The 20,570-nt window shown below is 44.2% G+C and overlaps 1 protein-coding gene across 1 annotated transcript in view; it reads right to left on the bottom strand.

The window, feature by feature from the left end:
* Nucleotides 1-19,155, bottom strand: part of MRPS18A (mitochondrial ribosomal protein S18A) — a 24,276-nt gene extending 5,121 nt beyond the window's left edge. The window contains exons 1-6 of the mRNA XM_008640029.2: nt 19,129-19,155; nt 18,585-18,636; nt 18,384-18,415; nt 13,311-13,415; nt 5,305-5,428; nt 4,489-4,555 (exon numbers count right to left, since the gene is read on the bottom strand). Of these exons, the coding sequence (XP_008638251.2) occupies nt 4,489-4,555; nt 5,305-5,428; nt 13,311-13,415; nt 18,384-18,415; nt 18,585-18,636; nt 19,129-19,155 (407 nt within the window). The remainder of the gene's footprint in view (nt 1-4,488; nt 4,556-5,304; nt 5,429-13,310; nt 13,416-18,383; nt 18,416-18,584; nt 18,637-19,128) is intronic.
* Between the last annotated feature and the right edge of the window lie 1,415 nt (nt 19,156-20,570).

The raw sequence follows: 20,570 nt of genomic DNA on the forward strand, positions 1-20,570 counted from the left end.
TCCCCTTGAAAGAGTGAAAGCCCCAGACTGGGCCAAACATGAGGAAAATGAACTGTAGGGAGTAATTCCGCACTGACAGAGTAAACTTAATTTGTTTTCAATGTCCAACTTCTGCAGACAAATGATACGTAAGAGAAGGTGAGGACAGGAGACTCAAGAGTTCATGGATGATGTGGGTTACTCTAATGGCCATTTCTTCAAAAGAAGCTAGTAAAGCAGTTAAGCAGGTTAAGTGGTAATACTCATGAGCTATTGCTGTCAAAAACAAATCAGGCAGAAAGCAAAAAGGCAAAGAACTAAAGCCCAAGAAATGAGAAATATCATGGCAAGTGTCACCTGGACAGTGTCCCAACTGCAGGGGGTAGAAGAGGGAGATGTGGAATGTTCCCCAGTTGAATTCTGACCACAAGGTATTCTTATTCTCCTACCACCCTCAGCACCACAAAGCTTAGCATTTCACTTCCATGTTATGCCTTCTTCTGCAGTTCCCAATCTCCTCCTCTGTGTTACATTGCATCATGAATGAATGTTCCATACTACACTAGACAGTTGTATAACCAAGTACAAGGCAAGATGTGCAGGTCAAATGTTCTCAAAGCATTCTGCTCTTCTTCAATTCCAGTAGTGGAAACAGGATAAGGAGATGAAGTGGGTAGAGGAACACCAGCTACCGAATGACCCAGTGCAAAGCAGGGAAATCCTTATCCCTCTTTGCAGAGAAATCTGGGGCACGCAGAAGGGAACATCCAAAGTTCAAACAATTGAGATAGTAAAACCAGTTCAGAAAACAGAGCAGGAATTCTGCTTTTTGGAAAACATCATTGAATAAGCACCAGAAGATCACCTTCTTGAGAGGCAAAAGGGTTCTGGATGATAAACCCACACTTCACAACACTAAATCAATGGCATGTTAGCACCCCTGACCCTTGTTAAAACAAGACAGTTTGCTGATAGTTCCATATGGTGGCATGATACCTTTTAATCCCAGCTAGGTGCTAGCCAGTGCATGCCAGACTCTTTGGATTTGAAGCAGGCTCACTTTAATCAGGGTGACAGTGACATGGGCCAAACATTCTGGCCAAGACAGCCACAACTGCAGTAAAGAAATAGCTGAGGAGCAGCTTTTTTTGGTGCTTTCAAAAGTATACATTAATGCAGCCCCTCAGTCCTTTGTACACTTCCTTAGCACCTTTGCCCAGGAGCCATAGAGTTCCTCCCTTGTTGCTGGCCTGCATACTAAGGGACACATCAGTTTTTCATCAGGCTCATTTGTCCCTCTTTCAGCAACAAATGAAGCTGCTCTCAAATACACTGACACAGCCTTGGAAGAAGGGAGCACCAACCAGAACTTTGCCAGACAGGAAAAAAATGAAAAGGATTGCTCATCCAAGTGAAGTAATCTGCCAGCCTTCAGCTAGGCAGGGGTTGCTGCTCTCAGTCTACATGCAGTAAGTCAATGCTCAGGTCTGTATCATGGCAGCGGCACTGGGCTCTGACTCCCACTTCACATTACACTTACCATGATAAATCTCCTTCAGTCTTCAGGTGGTATGAGTGGAATCAGTCCCTAAGGCTACCTTAGGCTTTCATCATGGTCCTGTCATTCTAGCAGCTGATGCTGTAGTCTTATGTCAAGCACTCTACTATGAGCAAAACATTCTTCAGCTCAGCGTAAGACGGCAGGCAGTTCCCAGATGCTAGGAATTCCCACAGAAGTGTGTGAGGTAATATCTGGAGCAGACAGCGACTTCTCAGAAGCCCTTCCTTTACAAAAGTGAAAACTTTCTCCATTCAGAGTAAAGAGACAGACTACAGATTGCTTACATTACCTGTGTTTCTGTCTTGGAAAAGCTTTAACAAGGGGCCCAAGCATATTGTGAGGCATCTCAGTTTCTCCCTGTTGACATTCCCAGGGCTATAGCAGCAGTGAAGAAAGGCACTGCTACCTCTCATCTAAGCAGAGTGGTAAAGAAGAGTAGAATAGCCAATACAGTGATCTCAAAAAGAGATGAAGCTTGAAGATTTGGAAAATATGTCACTTAACTGTGTCATTTACTGCCTGCTATAATAGGCCCTCTTTAGATCCTGTTGATCCCTTCTTGAACTAGCACTTAAAAATCCAGGAGACATAAACACAAGGAAGGAACAAGCTAAGTCAGGTGAGTAGCCCTGATATTACACGTTTAGAGGATGACCCAGACATGTTCTGATGGCATTGAACAAGGCAGCTTGTTCCACTCTGAAGTCCAAGCCCACTTCTGCCCCTTTTCTCCTCTGTCAGCTCGCTTGCATTTGGCAGCACCACAGGTTGAGTGCTTCCCAAGTTACTACAGACTTACAGGAAGCTTTGGAAGCAAGTACAGAGGCAAAGACAAGGTAAGCTTGGACAAGTCATTCATGTGGGAAACTTCTGATAAGAGCTCTGGCTTCATTCCCAAAGTAAGTCATTCAGCATGTGGGTGCACTTCAGGCTAGAGGAAGGAAGCAATTTGTAACTCCTGCCTTATGCTGTGCCAGCTACTGCTCCAGAGAGCCAGGGAAGTACAGGTGGGGACTCGCACAGTCAAAACTCTTACAGAATGGCCAAGATTTTGCAAGGCTCCAACACACAGAGCTTTCCCCTTCCAGCAGGCTGAGAAGACAATATTATGAGGGACCAGGAGAGCACTCCTGAAGTACTTCTGCACTTTATTCTAGCTCTTGGGACTCATTTGTTTAGTGTCACCCCCACCACCAAAACTTTCAATCCCATTTCTTTATCCTATTCTCTTGCCTCCACCCAGACCCCAACGTCTGCCTACTTCAGTGCTGCTCCATATGCTCAGCAAACTCTAGCTCTCTTTTTCTAAATTGCTTCCATCGTCCCTGCTACATTCCCTCTCTGGGAAGAGAAAAATAAGGGTGGTGTAGGGAGGGGCTAACACTGCAATAATCACCAATTTAATTAAGTTCGAGGTGTAGCACGCCTACTTGCATGTAGAGTGTATCCGGAGGTATTCATTCTTTGTTCTCACTAAAAGTCTATAGAACAATTTGTCAGAGTCAGGGCATCAGATCTGGAGTCCTGGTGTGATTCCTGCAAGATACTGCGTTTACCATTTCCAGTCTCAACCTGCTATGCAGGGTTGCAATGTGAATGCTAACAAGATAATGTGCTCCACCCCACAGCTGCCAGATAAGGTACAGATACTAAGGAATCCCCAGGACCAGTGAGACACAAGGAAGAAGTTATCACAGTTGGAGTTATCTGACGGCTACAGGGCTGCATCAAACATAGAATCCTCTAATTTGATCCTCACTGATACCCATTATGCTACCAGCCAGCATTTCCAAAAGCCTCTCTCAAATCTCCACTGTAGTCAGACCTGAAATGCAGGAGTCTCCAGTCATCCTCTGCCCTGCAGTCTAAGCTCTCCCAGCGACAGCCCCATGGCCTCTGGTAACCTCATGGTTTGCTAATGCGAGGTTCATACACCGCTCTGACATCCCCATGGAAACAGAGTGTAAGCTTATAAACAGGGGATTAGCACCTCCAAGTGCCCAGCACAGAGCAGGAAGAGGCTGCAGGCTTTCTCTTTGCCCACCAAAGGCCAGGGGCCATTCAGGCTGGGGAGGGGAAAGAGACTCTTGCATAGGAAGGACAGGTGGAGGGCGAAGCACTGACTGGAGGAAACGGGGATGGGGCAGAGGGTAACAGGCCTGTGATGGGCCCCTGCTGGCTGCTCAGAGTCCCACTGACTGCTGGTACCACCGCCTGAGCACCCTCCTGCTGTTGGGGGCTAAAAAGGCTAAGAGGGAAGGGACTACTCAGTCTGGAGAAAAGAAGGTTCAGTGGGGTCTTACCAATGTTCCTAGGTACCTGAAGGGAGGGTGAAAAGAAGACGGGGGTGGGCTCACCCCAGTCACTGGTGCTCACTGACAGGACAAGAAGCAATGGGCACAAATTGAAAAAAGAAATTCTGTCCGAATGTAAGAACACGGTCTTGTATGAGGCTGGTTCTCTGGAATAAGCTGCTCTCAGGAGGAACGGAGGAAGGTCTATCCTTGGATATACTGAAAACCTGGTTGGACATAGTTCTGAGTAAGCTGCTCTAGGTGACTCTGCTTAAGTGGGGAGCTTGAACTAGACAATCTTCAGAGGCCTCTTCCAACCTCAGCTATTCTGTGGTGCTGTGACTCCATCTGTGGCATCCTCCTGTGAGTGCCTTACTGATTGTTAGTGTTGAGGAGGTGAGCACAGCTAAGGAAGGGTAGGCAGACTCTAACATGTGTGGCATTTTAATCTTGTGTTAATAAACTGTTTATATGAGATATGACTTGTCCTTAAAAGACTGCCAAGAGAATATCGTGACAGATCTTCTCCAAAATGCTGAGTACTCTTTATGAACCCTGCTGCCTGAGGCATTTCTCACCCAGTTGTAAGGAACTGCTTTTCCCCTTCCAATTTATTCCTCAAAAAGAGAAATGTGGAAACACAAAACTATTCACCTGTTCAGCTTGAGTTTCTTGGGAATATGCCCTTCAGGAAGTGGAGGCCTGTGGTTTGGCAACAAACCTGAAACAGAAAAAGATTTGAGAATATCTTGCAGTGTCTCTGCTTCTGTTGCATTCAGAAGTCACATTACACCTCATAAACCAGGCAACCCAGGTCACTACTGAACCTGCACCCCAGCCAGAGAAGCTGGGAAGTTGTACTGGGTACAGGGAGGAAATATACACCAAAGACACTGTCACTTGGGCTCATCACAGAGGCTTTTTCAGAGGATACTGGGCACTGGTGTCCAATCAGATTCCATCTCCAGGATGGAAAATCTGACTATTACAATTCTCAGTCCATTTAACTTGGATACAACTCAGGTACCAGGCATAAAGATCAGCACAATACTCTTGACTGCGTCAACCTGGGTCCCACTCCCAGGAAAAAGTAAAAAAGTCGTCACACGGCAGATGGTAGGATTGCATGTTACTAATGGGGTAGGTCAAGCTTAGTTAAATCAAGTAATTTCAGAAGCAGGTGTTTAATCATTAGTTACTGGAGACTGAACCACTTCCCAGATCTTTCTGCAATGCTAGTCTTATCTGCAAGGATAAATGTCTGCTGTCAAGGCAGGAGTCAGGACACAGACAAAGCAGAACAAGTAGTCTCTGTTCCTTCACCCTGTCCCAGCACTTGGACCGTAACAAGTTTGCTGGGTGAGTGGACAATGACATGTCACTAAGCTATACCAACTGGGCAGGAGACCCCCCTCAAGGGGTTCAATAGGTAACCCACAGTCAGGGGTTGTCTCTGGCAGAGCTATGTACCTGCACGGTGAGCCATCTGCACACAGGCAGCAACCTTCTTGTGCTCCTCCAAGCAGAGGCCTGTGATCCTTCGTGGCAGCATCCCTCCATCTGAACGGATAAACTGACTCAGCAGCAAGACATCCTGAGGAAGAGAGAAGGGCAAAACCCTCAGTGTCCCACCTACCTTAACTGCTGTGACTGCAGGTGTTGTGCTGAGCCTTGCATTGTGTACAGAACTCCAAACAATGTAAAACAAAACAATGATTCCTTCCTACGCATTTTGTCTGCAGCTTGACAACAAGTGGCTTTTGCTTGCTGTCACTGCCTGCCAGTTTAGCTCAGTAAGGTCACTCAGATGGTTTGAGTCTTTCCCTGACTTCACTAGTGTAAACATATGATGTCAGCTGCAGTCCCTGCTCCTTCACTCTTTCACTACTTGCTCCAAGATTCTTGCTAAGATAATGCGTCCTAGGTACTCAGGGAGAGTTACACAAGACCTACAGATGGATATTGTTTATACAACTTGAAATGCCATCACAGCTGCTGTCCTAAAGTTCACAGATATGTTAGATCACCTCTGACCCCCTCCTTGTTCCCTCACAGCAGGACTGTTCTCTGCTATCTACTCCTCCAACTTTTATCCGGTTTCCCATGGTGGAGCTTCCCTCATGTCTCTCTGGAGAGGTGGAGTGCAGGGAAATGGTCCAAGATCTTGCATGAGGAAGCTTTATGTAAGAAAAGAGCCTGTGCTGATGAGTAAGGACTAATAGGATAAATTGCTGCACTCAGTCCTTCAACTGTGTGTGCATTAGGTGGGGCTGTGACAGTCATGGTGGATGCAAGGAGCACTTGAAGCATGCTGAGGGTTCATCTGTGATTCAAGAACCATTTAGACTACACTGCTGTTGACCTTTACAATTAAAAGCTCTAGAAATGTAAACCAGCCCTCCTAATAATAACAAAAGTAAAGGGATCTCTAGGATAAGATAGTATCACAGGGCTGGAATGACAAATTTTTAAACACAGCAGCAACAGCTGTTGCATGAGTGTCCCATTAACTGTACACAGTACAACAGCCCAGGATTCAGATCCATGCTCTCTATTTCCACACACAGCACCAGTGCAAAGATACGCCTTAGGCCAATATAGGCAGGCATCCTTGACATCCTGACATCAGCATAAGTTGGCTCAAAGGGCCTCTGGAAACTTTGTGCTTGTTTTTATCCCTTCTGTTGACAGACTTGTTGCTGGCTGAGAGTCTACTTCTCCATGGCTCTTGTAAGTATGTTCCTAGTTGAGGCAGCAGGACCACGCAGGGCCTGCCAGTGAGTGCCCGGACAGAGCGAGTTCAAATGAGGCATGGCAGAACTTCACACCCCTCGGCCAGGGCAACAGGCAAGAACAAAGAGCACTTGTTGCTTTTCATGTTGGGTGACCCTGACTGCCTGTTCACAGATTCACAGACCTGCTCCTACCCCCAATCTTTGCTCTTTTACAGAGAGCTCCCTGGAACATTCCCACCTTCATTTACTGCCATTGCAGAAGCAAATAATCACAAGTGAATATAAAATGAGTATTCAGAAAGCTATCTAACTAGGAATTATTCACCCACCCCCACTGCACAAGACCAGCTCACTTGTCAAGGGGGCTGCTGGAATTTAGGATGCCCTTCTGGTAATGATGGATTCTGACAGATGCTGTCATAGAATTGTAGAATAGTTTGGGTTGGAAGGGACCTTAAAGATCATTGAGTTCATCCCCTCCCTTGCCCTGCTGGCCACCCTCTGTTTGATGCAGCTCAGGATACAATTGGGTCTCTGGGCTGTGAGGGCACATTGCTGGCTCATGTCCAGCCTCTCATCCACCAGCACCCCCAAGTCCTTCTTTCCAGGGCTGCTCTTGATCTGTTCATCCCCAGCCTATCTTTCTATCGGGGGTTGTGCTGAACCAGGTGCAGCACTTTGCACATGGTCTTGTTAAATTGCACGAAATTCCCACAGGCCCACTTCTTGAACTTGTTCAGGTTCCTATGGATGGCATCCCACCCCTCAGCTGTGTCATCTGCAAACTTGATGTCATTAATGAAGGTACTAAATAGAATGGCTCCCCGTAAGGACCCCTGAGGTACCCCACTTGTCATGGATGTCTATCAGACTGAGCAGTTGACCACTATCCTCTGGATGTGACTATCCAACCAACTCCTTATCCATCTAAGTCTGTCATAGGTTAGCAGCCATTGAGAGAGTGCTATCTCTCTCCAATTTAGAGAGAAAGATATTGTGGAGACCATGTCAAAGGCTTTAAAGAAATCCAGATAAATGACATCTGAAGCCCTCCCCTTGTCCACTGATGGAGTCACTCCATCACAGAAGGCCACCAGGTTGGTCAGGCAGGACTTGCCCTTGGTGAAACCTTGTTGGTTGTCTCGAATCATCTGTCTGTCATCCATGTACATACATGCACAGCTTATAGGAAGATGTTCCGTGATCTTCCTAGCCACAGAGGTAAGGCTGATAGGTCAGTAGTTCTCAGGGTTTTCCTTTCTATCCTTTTTAGAAAAGGATTCCAGTCACCTGGGACAAAGTGTTAGTTCCAAGTGTTACAGACAAAACACTTGAGAGTTTGAGGGTCTTTGTTTGGGGTTTTGTGGTTTGTTTTTGTCCTTCCCACCCCCCACTCCCACCCCCAATCAATACCACCCTCACTAATATCATCATGAGACACTGTTTCCCTCTTCCCATATTTGGCTTGCTTTCTACATCCACTTGTCTACAGTGAACACATTCAGACTGATTTTTAGATGGCACATCATGTAGGCCCACTGACATTTAGACACTGACTTTAATGAATCACTGACACAAATGATTTATCAGGCACCCTACAGTGCGATGCTGTATCCAAAGAACAAGAAAAGCCCAGCTGAGCAACTAGCAGCAAGCTCCTGGGAGGCCATTGATGGTTAAAAGGGAAGCAAAGTGTCCCTCAGCCCAGCTAAAACATGGCCCTGCCAAGGAGAACAGTAACCAAGGGACCAGATGGTGCCAGCTGCACTGGTAGAAAGTGGATGGAGGCCAGCCGAACACCAAAGGCACTGACTTCTGACCACTCCTGAAATACACTGGATTGGATTCAGGAAACCAGCACAAGACTCCATCCCCCTTTTTCCTCTTCTTTAGCTGTCTGGATCTTCAAATCACCAACAGCTCAATTTGCCATTTAGCACATACCACTTCCCTAAGTGAAAAAGGGCTGCTCAGCTCCAAGTGCCTAGAAAGAGAAAAACTTTCAAGACTTTGCTAGTAGCCTGCTGTATTACTCTGTGGAGGAGAGGAAAAACAGAGCTGATGGCAAATTTGAAGCAGTTTCAGTCTTTGCAGCCATGAAAGCCTAAGTAGGCCACACACTCCTGTTAAGGGTGTGTGTGTGGTCCAAGTGATTGCTTGTATTACCACCACACCTCATGAAGTCACACGCTTGTTATCAAGTGTTTCCATATAAAGGGGGGTAGTGGGAAGCAAATGGAGATAATATTTTTTTTCTCCCTGTAGGAAAAAAAAAAAAAATCAAGAAAATCTGTTCTCTGTTATTATCTCTGACCAACAGTGTCACCAACTGACCAACACCCTGGTGTGGCATTCATTTCTTGACTGAAATCATCAGTCATGTTCCAGCTGCTACAGCTCCAAATTACACTCACACTGCTTGGCTTAAAATGCTGCACACTTGACCAAAGGTTTGTCAATTTCTGAAGATTCCCCACAGTTAACAGGCCAGGTGCCTCTCCCAGAGTACTCACACAGATGTATCTTACCACTGGGAGAAGGCAGACAGGTACAGCCAACTTTATGGGGCAGCTGTGGAGGGAAGTGAACAAGTACGTGGAGCGGTCAAATTAAAAAATATGTCTGGCAAGTGCTCATGGTGCCGTCATGTTCCATGAAATTCACATTTTGTGCTAGTGGACAGCCAAGCCTGTAACCACGGATTTGCTTTAATCACTGGACAGCTCCCATGAGGCTGGACTCAGACTCCCACCCCTGTAATCTGCAGCATTTGATGAAAACAACTTGGACTGAATTGATCTAGGGCTAATAGGCAAAGCTTGCAGTTCGGTTTCCCCTAATTGTTGCCAAAGCAAGATGACATATTTACTGCCTACTCAAACTAAGGATGTTTGAAGTGGATGAGGGGGGAAACGAAAAACAAGTATAGCCTTCACTTGTAAAAGGGCTGGACAAACTTGCTGAACGGAGCACTATATACCACACATTCTTGTGAATAGATGGTAACCAAAATGCAGAGGCACCTGCATTTTAATGTCTGCAGACACTTTGAAAAGCAGGCTCCTTGACTGACACGTGATTCATTAAAACTTCGATTTACCACAGGAACAGCTCTATCCGTGCAGCCAAATTACAAAACTACTGGGCTGTATCAGACAAGCCTGCCAGTCATTATTTCCAGTTATACAAGAGTCTAGTTCTTCCTTTCTCCCGTACTCCTGGGAGCTGTACACCATTCTCCACGCATTTTGTAACAGAATTGCAGGTTTCAATCCAGTTGCATCTTTACAATGACCAAAATAATTTTTCTGTCTCCAATGGATATGAAAAAAAAAGCAACTGAGATCTCAGTTTCACGAGACACATACACGCAGACCACAAACTGTGGGAATTTATTTCTTAAGCTCTGTTATCCTGAGCCACAGGAGAGGATCAGAATTGAACTGGCAAAGACAACTGCAGCCCTCTATACCACAGCTGAGGCAGGTTGGAATCATGACCTGCTAGTGCTCACAATGCCTGTTCAGTTGATTAATGACTTTGGAGACACTGGTCCCCCAGTTCTCTGACAGCCAGAGTAACTCATTATGCCACTACTTTAGACTGTGCTAGTTGCACATGACAAAAGGAAAGTCCTGTGAGGTCATATTACTCAATTCCCTCAGGGGCTAATTCAACACTTCCCTTTTCATAGTGCCTCATTCAGTCCAATTACAAGCGCCCCAAGCAAAAAAACTCACACTTTCCCTTCTGTGCAACCTACTGATCTCATCAATCCTCAAAGGAACCACCATCTATTCCAATCTCTTACCAAGCACAGCTTATAGGTTATGCTGTATGAACTGGGCTATATCTTTAACAAAAATAGCTGCTATCAATTTACAGACATTTAGGACAATTAACCACCAGTGAGAAAATTGTCCCACTGTTTAATTGCTCATGGAGTTAAATGCCTGCACTTTAGTACTTAAGCATCTCAAGATTCTGCTGCTCATCATGGTTGCAGCAAAGAATAGAATAGAGAGAGTGCTTTAGTGCAGAAAAGGGAGATTTTTATTCACCTTAAAATCCTGAAAATCTGTGACTGGTACAACGCATTCAAAAACATAAGAGACTTACACAAGCAGAGAAGTGGTCTACTCCAGAACTCAAATTTCTCCTAGTTCTCATCAGCCCCACAGAGGGATGCTTCTAAATGCGAGGTAAGAAACCTACAATTCCAAAATACCAGTTCACACTCCTCTCTTTAGCTTTTTGTCCAGAAGGAGTACTGGATATATATACAATAGATGCACATGCATTCAAAATGCATGTGACAGCTGAGATGAATACATTCCTAGATTGTCTCTCAGCACCAGAGTTTCTTAGAAGTGGTCTTAGCAACGATTCTCAAGACTGGCTGCAGAATCTCTCTTCACATTTAGTTTTCTCTTGCCTCCTTATTGCACAGTAGAAATCCGGATCTAAGAATGAAAATGAAGTGTGGAAGAAAACTCGTAACTTAGTTCACTCTACAAACACACATAAAACTCATGTTTCACAGGGTCTGTTGTGACCAATTTCTAATCCTAGAACTCGGACTCTACAGAATCACATTGTCTAAAACTTCCTTGGTTCTTGATGGCCTTATTATTTCTCCAGATACTCAGTGGAGTCTTCTACCACACACAGCAGTAGAAACTCAGTCTATGTAAGTCTATGTATTAATTCCCAAGAGGTAATCCACTGCCATAGCTCATTTCATCCCTGAACATCAGTTTATAGTTTCTCTAGGGTTGTAAATGTGTGACTCATGGAATGCGTTATGTAAAACTCTAGAATTACCCAGTTTAATGATGCTGTTTACTTCTTGCATTTAAAAGTCACATAAAAAGATATGAACTTTAAAAAAGTATTATTCAGAGTAAGTAACTTGTTGGTTTTGATCACAACAGAATTCAGCAACCATGGAGAAGAATTGCCAGGAATCCCTGTGTTCAAACATGGGCAACACAAAACAGACATGATCCAGTTTTGTAGTACTTGACAAACCTTAATGGAATTTGTCATTTCACCTAATTTATTATAATCTGCAAATTCATTGTATTTCCAGATTTCCCACGCTGTTGAGAAACCAAGCCAGAAAACACTAAATACTCCCCTGCTCCCAACTTACTTCACTGTTTAATACTGCACCTAGCCTGAGTAAGAATCACTGACAACAGTAGATTCTAAATGCCTCAATGTCTGCAACACAGGCTCTGAAAGGCACTAAACATATTTCATTTACACCTCACATCTGTGGTTTCACCTGTGTGGAGTAATTGCAAGTATTTTGTCTGGTACTAGTGCCGTACTCGTATTCTTCATGAGTCTTAATTAGTCCTATCCAATAGATTATTTGCTTTTACTCCTAGCTGACACCCTTTTACTTGGAATTTCCAACATTTTATTTACCAATTGGTAATCATCAGCATCATTCTCCTTCCTCTCTCATCTACTTAATATTTCCCTTGCTGTTTTCAAACTATTTGGGGATTCCCTAGGATTTTTTTTTCATGCTTTAAAAAAATCCTGTGAGTGAAGTAATATATTTGTTAGCTAATTCGTTCAAGACTTTGAGGCAACATGCAATCCAGGCTTGCTGGTCTGTACTTAATTCAATGCTTAAGTTATTTCTGTACCTGCTTTTCCTTGTTGTTCTACGTTTGCAAAATTGCCATCACTACACAGATATTAAAACATAATTTTTCCTTTGTGTGTGTGCACTAGGACTACACGTAAGCAGCTCAGTCATTTTGCAATCAATGTGGCTTTCAGTCCCCTTCTCCTCTCATTAATGGACTTTCTCACAAACGTTTCTTTTTCTCCAATGTATTTGTATCTCCCCCTCTAATCCTATTGACATTAGCTTATTCTGAGTTTTCTGTTGCCTTATCTTAGTAACAGCATGTTCCTGTCTGGTTTTCTTCTTTTCCAATTCCAGTGCTGGGTTTTGAGCTTGCAAGGGGGGGGCACTTAGTCCTTTTGTAAACTCTGTGTTTGAATGACCTCTTGTAAATTTACATTCTGCATCTGCTATATCACACTTCTTATTCTAAAGTGTTCGTGACTGTTGTGCTTTTGTTTTAAAGCACTACAGGATTTCCTTCCCATATTCTAGGTTTAGTGTTAGTTATCCCCTCATTAGGTAATAAACTTCTCATTAGCATTTCCTGCAAAATGCTTGAATAAAACGTTTTTTTCCATTGCAAGGTAAGTAAAAATGTATGCTCTTCTTCATACTCTTCAAGAGTTTTAAAAGCTATATGAAACAGTTATTATCTTAGTTGACAATGACCAATGAAAAATCATAGTGCTCGAAGTCACGTAATTGACCTAGTCAAGTCTTCTGGCCTCTCTGGAGCTAGGCCTGTATGCACTGACTAAATGCTGCATTCCAGTTTGATTCTCTGGGAAGTGCAATGGTGAAAGGCAGCTGGGCACAGAAGAGATATATGGCCTTTTCAGATCAGATGGCCATGTGAGTAATTCCAAATCTCCTACTTGATACAAGCTCATCCTTTTTCCCAGGAACACCATCAGCCACGGCAAACAATTACTGTGTAGGAGGCTCTTGCTGCACCCAAGAGAAGCAGAGCTGGAGTTAAGTACCTTTACTACACCCAGCAAGAGACAAGAGGGACAGGTTGTGGGGTACCTAGATCTGAGAGCAATACTTGTCTAGCAATGAGGACAGGGGAACTCCTTCATTAAACTTACCACATAATCGTACTTATGCTTCAGGTTCCAGCGACAGATGGGACACTGGCCAGAGGGGTTTGGAGGAGGTGGTGCTTCAGCATCCTCTATAATTCTCCCTTCAATCTAGGAAACAATTCAAAGGATGCAATGATCAGGCATGGCTTACAGCTCTACCTGCACCTGTGACTCAAGGAATACTTTTCATCAAGTCCACACTATGTTGACGAGTTCTGTGGGGATGTAAGTGGAACAGTATCTGCATCATTCAATTCACTTTTATATAGATATAACAAGCCCTTTGGTATGTCTATGCCACAGACTACGGGGAGAAGGACAAATTCTCATATTTGCCTGAATTCCATTCATTGCAGTACTCTTTTGAACCATCATGCCTTGAAACTCTAGAGGCCCTTTAGCCAAAAGCCTTAATGTAACTTTTTTCTGGGAATATGAGAATGTCACAGAATAGCAGATGCATGTTACAGTTGAAAACATGCAGGGGCTTGCTGGATTATAAATCACCAGCAGGGAAAACTCTGAGCAAAATTTAAAATTTAAGGATCATAAGGAAATGTCTGTGGGGCTTCTAAATTTCTTTTACAATACCAGTATTTTATCCAGTTTAATTCTCTGAACAATTCTTTTATGAGATTATAAAAATGATCTTTTCTACATCACTATAAAGTGGTGGCATCTAATACTCAAGTTTTCTCACAAGAAACATGCAAAGAGATGTAGGAGGTGTATAAAGGAAGAACTCAACAAATTTGTTTCCTAAATGTAGATGTGTTAGAAATACAAAGCCCATCTACATGTGCACTTGTCTGGTTTTTTTGGGGACTTACTAACAGAAGTAAGAGCTATCTCAAATTGCACCCAAATGAACAGAAGAGATACTAAAACTAAGCCATTTTTTCTCCAAGATATTTTGGAGTTTCCTCTGGTCAAATTAGGACTACAACCAGATTCTGAATGTAAACTGTCAGCCTCAAAGAGCGCAAGCACCAGAGAGTTTGAAAAGAAACCCTGAGTGGAACGCAAGGTTACTTTTAAGAAACCATCAGGCTCTGTGCCTGAAAATCTGGGAAAAGCAAAGCATGACCTTTTCTGTAAGTGTGCAAGGGAAGCTGGCATCCCATGATGAATGTGAGCTGAACTCTCAGAACTATTTCATACCCCAGATTTCTGCCTTTCTGATGATAAAATGGAAACAGATAAGTTACTTGCAGTTTAAGCATCTTGGTACCTCAAACAGACAGAATTGTCAATTTTTAAGTAAGATTCCTCTCCCCACAAGTACAATGGCTAGTTTTACGAACAAATACTTAACTATGAATATAAAATGTAGGCCAGTATCTAATTTTCTATTAATCAGTAAAGTTATTTTGAAGGAAGCCAGTGTATCTAGTCTGGATTCTTGCCAGTCTGTCTTCAGACTGTACTATGACTGTAATTCCATCTTGGAAATGAATAAAGATTCAGAATGCTATGTCAGCATCAATTTTTCTTGAGATAAATTTCAGTGTACAGGTTTTGGCAATTATTCCCCAACTGCTGAGGACTTCTATACTGTTAATCCACTCAGCTGCTATTTTTCTCTTGAACAACTACGAGGGAGTGTAAGGGCAGTACATTCTCAGTATGCTGATGAAATCTGTATTTCTCTGGGATTTATTCATCTGGTTCACATTCAAACGCTTTCTTCAATACTGATTAAAAATGAGGACATAGAAAGATGAGCAGAGAAACATGGATTCAGGGAAGACTGATGTAGAATTGGCAGGATAAATGGAGCAACCAATGCATACTCTGAGAAACATATCAACCCTGTGGTCAATTTACACCATTTTTGACAACATTTTCCTCATCTAGAGGCACTGACGGATTCCAGACACTAGGATATTACACAGCAAATATATCCAGATCTCCAGGAAGAGTTATTTTCATAAAGGGCTCTGCTAATGTAATGCTTACTTTTTTCACTTCATGCCTCAGTTAATGGTTTGGACTTCTGAGATTATAATTTACATCCCGTTTGAAACCGACTGAGTGCAAAATACAGCAATCCACTGAGTGTGTTTTGTTGGTGTGTACGCTCCCCTCTTGTTTTGGTTAAAAAAACTTCAGGTCACACTTGCAAGCTCTTCTCTTCAGGTTTCTGGGCACAGATTAGTAGTTTGGCACTTGAAGGCAAGAAATAGATACTTTCCATCATACCTACTGTCACAGATTAAACTTATTTTTTGTTGACAGTCTTATGACATCTTGCTAGCTGCCATATATTTTAGATATATAAAATAGAGTAAGTAATCTGCTCCACGCAGGTTTCAGATATGACAATGTCCACTAACACAAATACAATAAAACTTTCAACAAAATGTATTTCTGACAAAAACAATTAGACTTTTGAAGGCATGAACAAGCAGGTTTTTTCTGTTTCATTAGCAAGCAAAAAAAAGCCCACCCCCTTCTTATTATTTATGTATATATAGATTAACATTTAAGTGTACTGCCTTCTATCTACTCCAAAATTCCTCTTCCACTCTCCTCATCTTATTTATGTATTTCAAAATATCTGTGTTACCGCTCTCCAGCCAAGGCATATATAACTACTGCCAGGTGCAATGTGAGCAGAATAATGCAATCTCCTTTTGCCTTCAGCAATTTCAGTGCTTCTTCTAAAAAATGACAATTCTCTTGATAAAAGTACATCAGATTAGATGGTGCCAACTAGGCAAAATTCTAATTTTACTGCTTTAATCTTTTCCTTCCTGTCTTAAACTGTAGCTGAGAAGATGCTTTTCTTTATCAGTTACTTTAGAACTTCCCTTTTATTTTCAGGAGCTGTTTTCCCTTAGTATTTAAGATCTTCCTTTGAAAACACCCCTTCCACTTAATTTTTTTTTTTTTTTTTTTTTTTTTTCCCTGTGAAGCCCATAAGACCTTTTTCACCTTAGGAACTATTAGGATTTATCAAACCTGGCCTGCTCTGTCTTTGCTGGCAACTTTTTTGTAGTTGCAGATGAGTATCCCCACTGTGGTAGCTTAGAGAGGAGTGACATGTTCCTCATCTGCTCGTCCATGTCCTTTGGGCCCTTTTCTCTTTTTAAGAAATGAGAAAATCCTGAGATATTTCAAACTTTTCCATTTGTGCTACAACAATGAAAAGATAATAGACCTTTTTTTCCCCAGAGTGGGTTCCTCTTAGATGCACAGGTCTGTATTTCCATATGCAAGATGTGGGATGACAGCTGCTTATTTTTATTGTGTTTTGAGTTCTGTCAATTAAAAAGAATGAAAATCACTGCCACACTGGTTTCCAGAGAAAATTTAGGTCTCTCCAAGAAGGGGTATGTTAGAAGACCCTGCCCTTAAAATTTGGGACTGGGCTTTTATAGTATGAAGTTATTGATTGTCAATCATATGTCTCCAGGCCAGCTGTGTCAGCTCAGCAACTTTAGATAAACTATCAATAGTATCACTTGTTTGTTCCTTTATCTGGGTATTTTACCAGGGCTACCACATCTTCATCTCACTATCAGGATATTTAACTTCAGGACTGGTGAGACAGACTGGTTTCAGCATTATTGAACACCAAAAGCAGCATGATGATCCCCTTCTTACCACGGATAGCTTTTCCAGTAGTCATTGAGTTGTTTTTCCCATTCCAGGCAAGCATCCTGCTACAGAGCCTTAGCAACAACTGTCAAAATTTAACTCTGCAGAACATGTAACAGGCAATTTAATAATCCAGCTGTGTGCCTCTTCCCCCAAGTGAAGTGTGGGTTTTCTTTTCCAATGGTATGCTCTGACTAGTCAATGTTTTACTTCCTCCTCATCCTCCTGTCCTGACATAACTTGACCTATTTAGACACATAGTTTACAGCAACTAGATAACCGTGAGCTACGCTTCCCAAGTAGGATCCTCCTGTCTCTTGATACTACCGTGTTTGCTTAGGTTTTGTGAGACTAAGCACTCAGTCCTGTATGCTGAGATGTATGTCCCCATGTTTCAAGCTTAATGCAAAGTACAAGACGGCTCCTAGGATCAGGTTGGAAAAGACCTCTGAAGTCACCGAGTCCAACCCACGACTGAACACCACCATGGGAACTAGACCATGGCACTGAGTGCCACGTCCAGTCCTTCCTTGAACACCTCCAGGGCCGGTGACTCCACCGCCTCCCCGGGTGGCACATCCCAGTGTCTGTTCACCCTTTCTGTAGAGTGATTCCTCCTGGTGTCCAACCGGAACCTGTCCTGGGGCAGCCTGAGGCTGTGCCCTCTTGTCCTGTCGCTGGCTGCCTGGGAGAAGAGGCCGATCCCCACCTGGCTGCAGCCTCCTTTCAGAGAGTTGTAGAGAGCAATAAGGTCACGCCTGAGCCTTCTCCTCTCCAGCCTAGACACTCCCACCTTCCGCTACGATACACGATCGATAAACATTTTTATATCCATATATTTACAAATTATTAACTCTGCGTAGCGCTTTACACAGAATTTCTGTGTTTCGTGTTATAAGATGCAAGCTTTGTATCACCTGAAGTCAGTATGGCACACGCTGTGGTTAACAAACACAACTCAGATCAAATGCAAGCGATGTGTGTGGCATGTAGCCGGCAGGGACATGTCCTGCAATGCCACATCGCACTGCCAGTGCAGGATGAAGTCACAAAGCCACGGCAAACCTCCCTCGTGCCTGTCCACACTCAAGACGAAGCCAAATGTCACCAGTTTAGGAAACGAACCCGTCTGAAGAAAGGCCTCCAATGTGTTGGATGCTGAATGCCTCTGGGCAAGGATTCCGACTTTACCCGGGGTGCGGCGAGGGGTTTGGTGCTCATGAGTGGCTCTGACTGGCGGCACAGGGTGATCATCCTCTGTCTTTCAGCAGCCAAACCCTCCATTACTTACCTGCACTCGCAACAAACTCCTGCCTTGGCTCTGCCTTCACAGCCTGAGAGATCTTTCAAGCACAAAAATGTCCCTGTTTTTCCTTTACTTGTTGTGGAGTAGGGCACGGACACACAAACGGCTGAAGGAAGGAGAAGCAATGTCAAAGGCAGCTACCAAGGAAAAGGGGTGCAGGGACTTACTGTGGTCGTATTGCCTTGAGTCACCTCCACGACTGCAAAAGAAAAAAGAGACGGGAAGCCGGAATGAGACTCATGCAGCCTGAAAGAAGCAGCATTTGGGGGGCGGGAGAAGAGGGCGAATTACAGTGACCGCGACCATCTCTCCGAGACAGCGGCGAGGCAACGGGGCGCGGGGCCGTGCGGAGCCCCCTCCGAACTCACCCTCGCGGAGGGCTCGGGCCGGCGGCGCGCCAGGGAGAAATCTCCACACATACTCTCCAAGAAGGGGTATGTTAGAAGACCCTGCCCTTAAAATTTGGGACTGGGCTTTTATAGTATGAAGTTATTGATTGTCAATCATATGTCTCCAGGCCAGCTGTGTCAGCTCAGCAACTTTAGATAAACTATCAATAGTATCACTTGTTTGTTCCTTTATCTGGGTATTTTACCAGGGCTACCACATCTTCATCTCACTATCAGGATATTTAACTTCAGGACTGGTGAGACAGACTGGTTTCAGCATTATTGAACACCAAAAGCAGCATGATGATCCCCTTCTTACCACGGATAGCTTTTCCAGTAGTCATTGAGTTGTTTTTCCCATTCCAGGCAAGCATCCTGCTACAGAGCCTTAGCAACAACTGTCAAAATTTAACTCTGCAGAACATGTAACAGGCAATTTAATAATCCAGCTGTGTGCCTCTTCCCCCAAGTGAAGTGTGGGTTTTCTTTTCCAATGGTATGCTCTGACTAGTCAATGTTTTACTTCCTCCTCATCCTCCTGTCCTGACATAACTTGACCTATTTAGACACATAGTTTACAGCAACTAGATAACCGTGAGCTACGCTTCCCAAGTAGGATCCTCCTGTCTCTTGATACTACCGTGTTTGCTTAGGTTTTGTGAGACTAAGCACTCAGTCCTGTATGCTGAGATGTATGTCCCCATGTTTCAAGCTTAATGCAAAGTACAAGACGGCTCCTAGGATCAGGTTGGAAAAGACCTCTGAAGTCACCGAGTCCAACCCACGACTGAACACCACCATGGGAACTAGACCATGGCACTGAGTGCCACGTCCAGTCCTTCCTTGAACACCTCCAGGGCCGGTGACTCCACCGCCTCCCCGGGTGGCACATCCCAGTGTCTGTTCACCCTTTCTGTAGAGTGATTCCTCCTGGTGTCCAACCGGAACCTGTCCTGGGGCAGCCTGAGGCTGTGCCCTCTTGTCCTGTCGCTGGCTGCCTGGGAGAAGAGGCCGATCCCCACCTGGCTGCAGCCTCCTTTCAGAGAGTTGTAGAGAGCAATAAGGTCACACCTGAGCCTTCTCCAGACTAAACACCCCCAGCTCCCTCAGCCATTCCTCATAGGACTTGTGCTCCAGACCCTTCCCCAGCTCCGTTGCCCTTCTCTGGACTCACTCCAGCCCCTCAGTGTCTTTCCTGCAGTGAGGGGCCCAGAACTGAACACAGGATTCAAGGTGTGTCCTTGCCAGTGCCGAGTACAGGGGGCAATCACTGCCCTGGTCCTGCTGGCCACACGATCCCTGATACAGGCCAGGTGCCATTGGCCCTCTTGGCCCCCTGGGCACACGCTGGCTCACGTTCAGGAGGATGGAGGTAAATCTAGACGTAGTGATGCCTTTGTGTTGTGGAAGCCTGAGCTACACTCCTGCCACAGCTCCTACATCTCGTAGCTTTCTGGTGAGGGAAGGCTGAGAGGTGGTTTTGCTTGAACTATATGGCTCCTCTGTTTGAATGGGCTCTGGGGTGGCTCCTGCATCAAGGAGGGTTTCAGGCCAGCTGTGGGATTCAGGGAAGGGGTTTGTTTCAAATCACCATTACCACATCTATGTTCCAGGGGTCCTGAGGTTCCTGCCTGTTCCTGCAGTGCTTTGTGCATTTCAGCAGATGACAATTTGAAACAGCGTGTTGCCAGGCTGTAACTCTTGTAAACAGTCAATCTAGTTTAAATACTTTCCATTTTTGTTTTACTATCACTTGCCTTTGACAGTTTGAAGGCTGCTGAGAGATTACTTTTCCCATCATCTTTCTTAGCATGCCTTATCTCTTGACTTCCTACACCTGCCTTTGGGTGGAGGGTAGCATAGAGGTGCCTGCTTATGCCCACATAGTCCACTGGGATTTTAGATACCAACAAACAATTCGTCTTAGATGGTAATGCTGCATCATCGTGAAGAGCGTACTTGAGT

Source organism: Corvus brachyrhynchos, unplaced genomic scaffold, assembly GCF_000691975.1.
Source record: "Corvus brachyrhynchos isolate BGI_N302 unplaced genomic scaffold, ASM69197v1 scaffold31, whole genome shotgun sequence".
NCBI classification, from domain to species: domain Eukaryota; kingdom Metazoa; phylum Chordata; class Aves; order Passeriformes; family Corvidae; genus Corvus; species Corvus brachyrhynchos.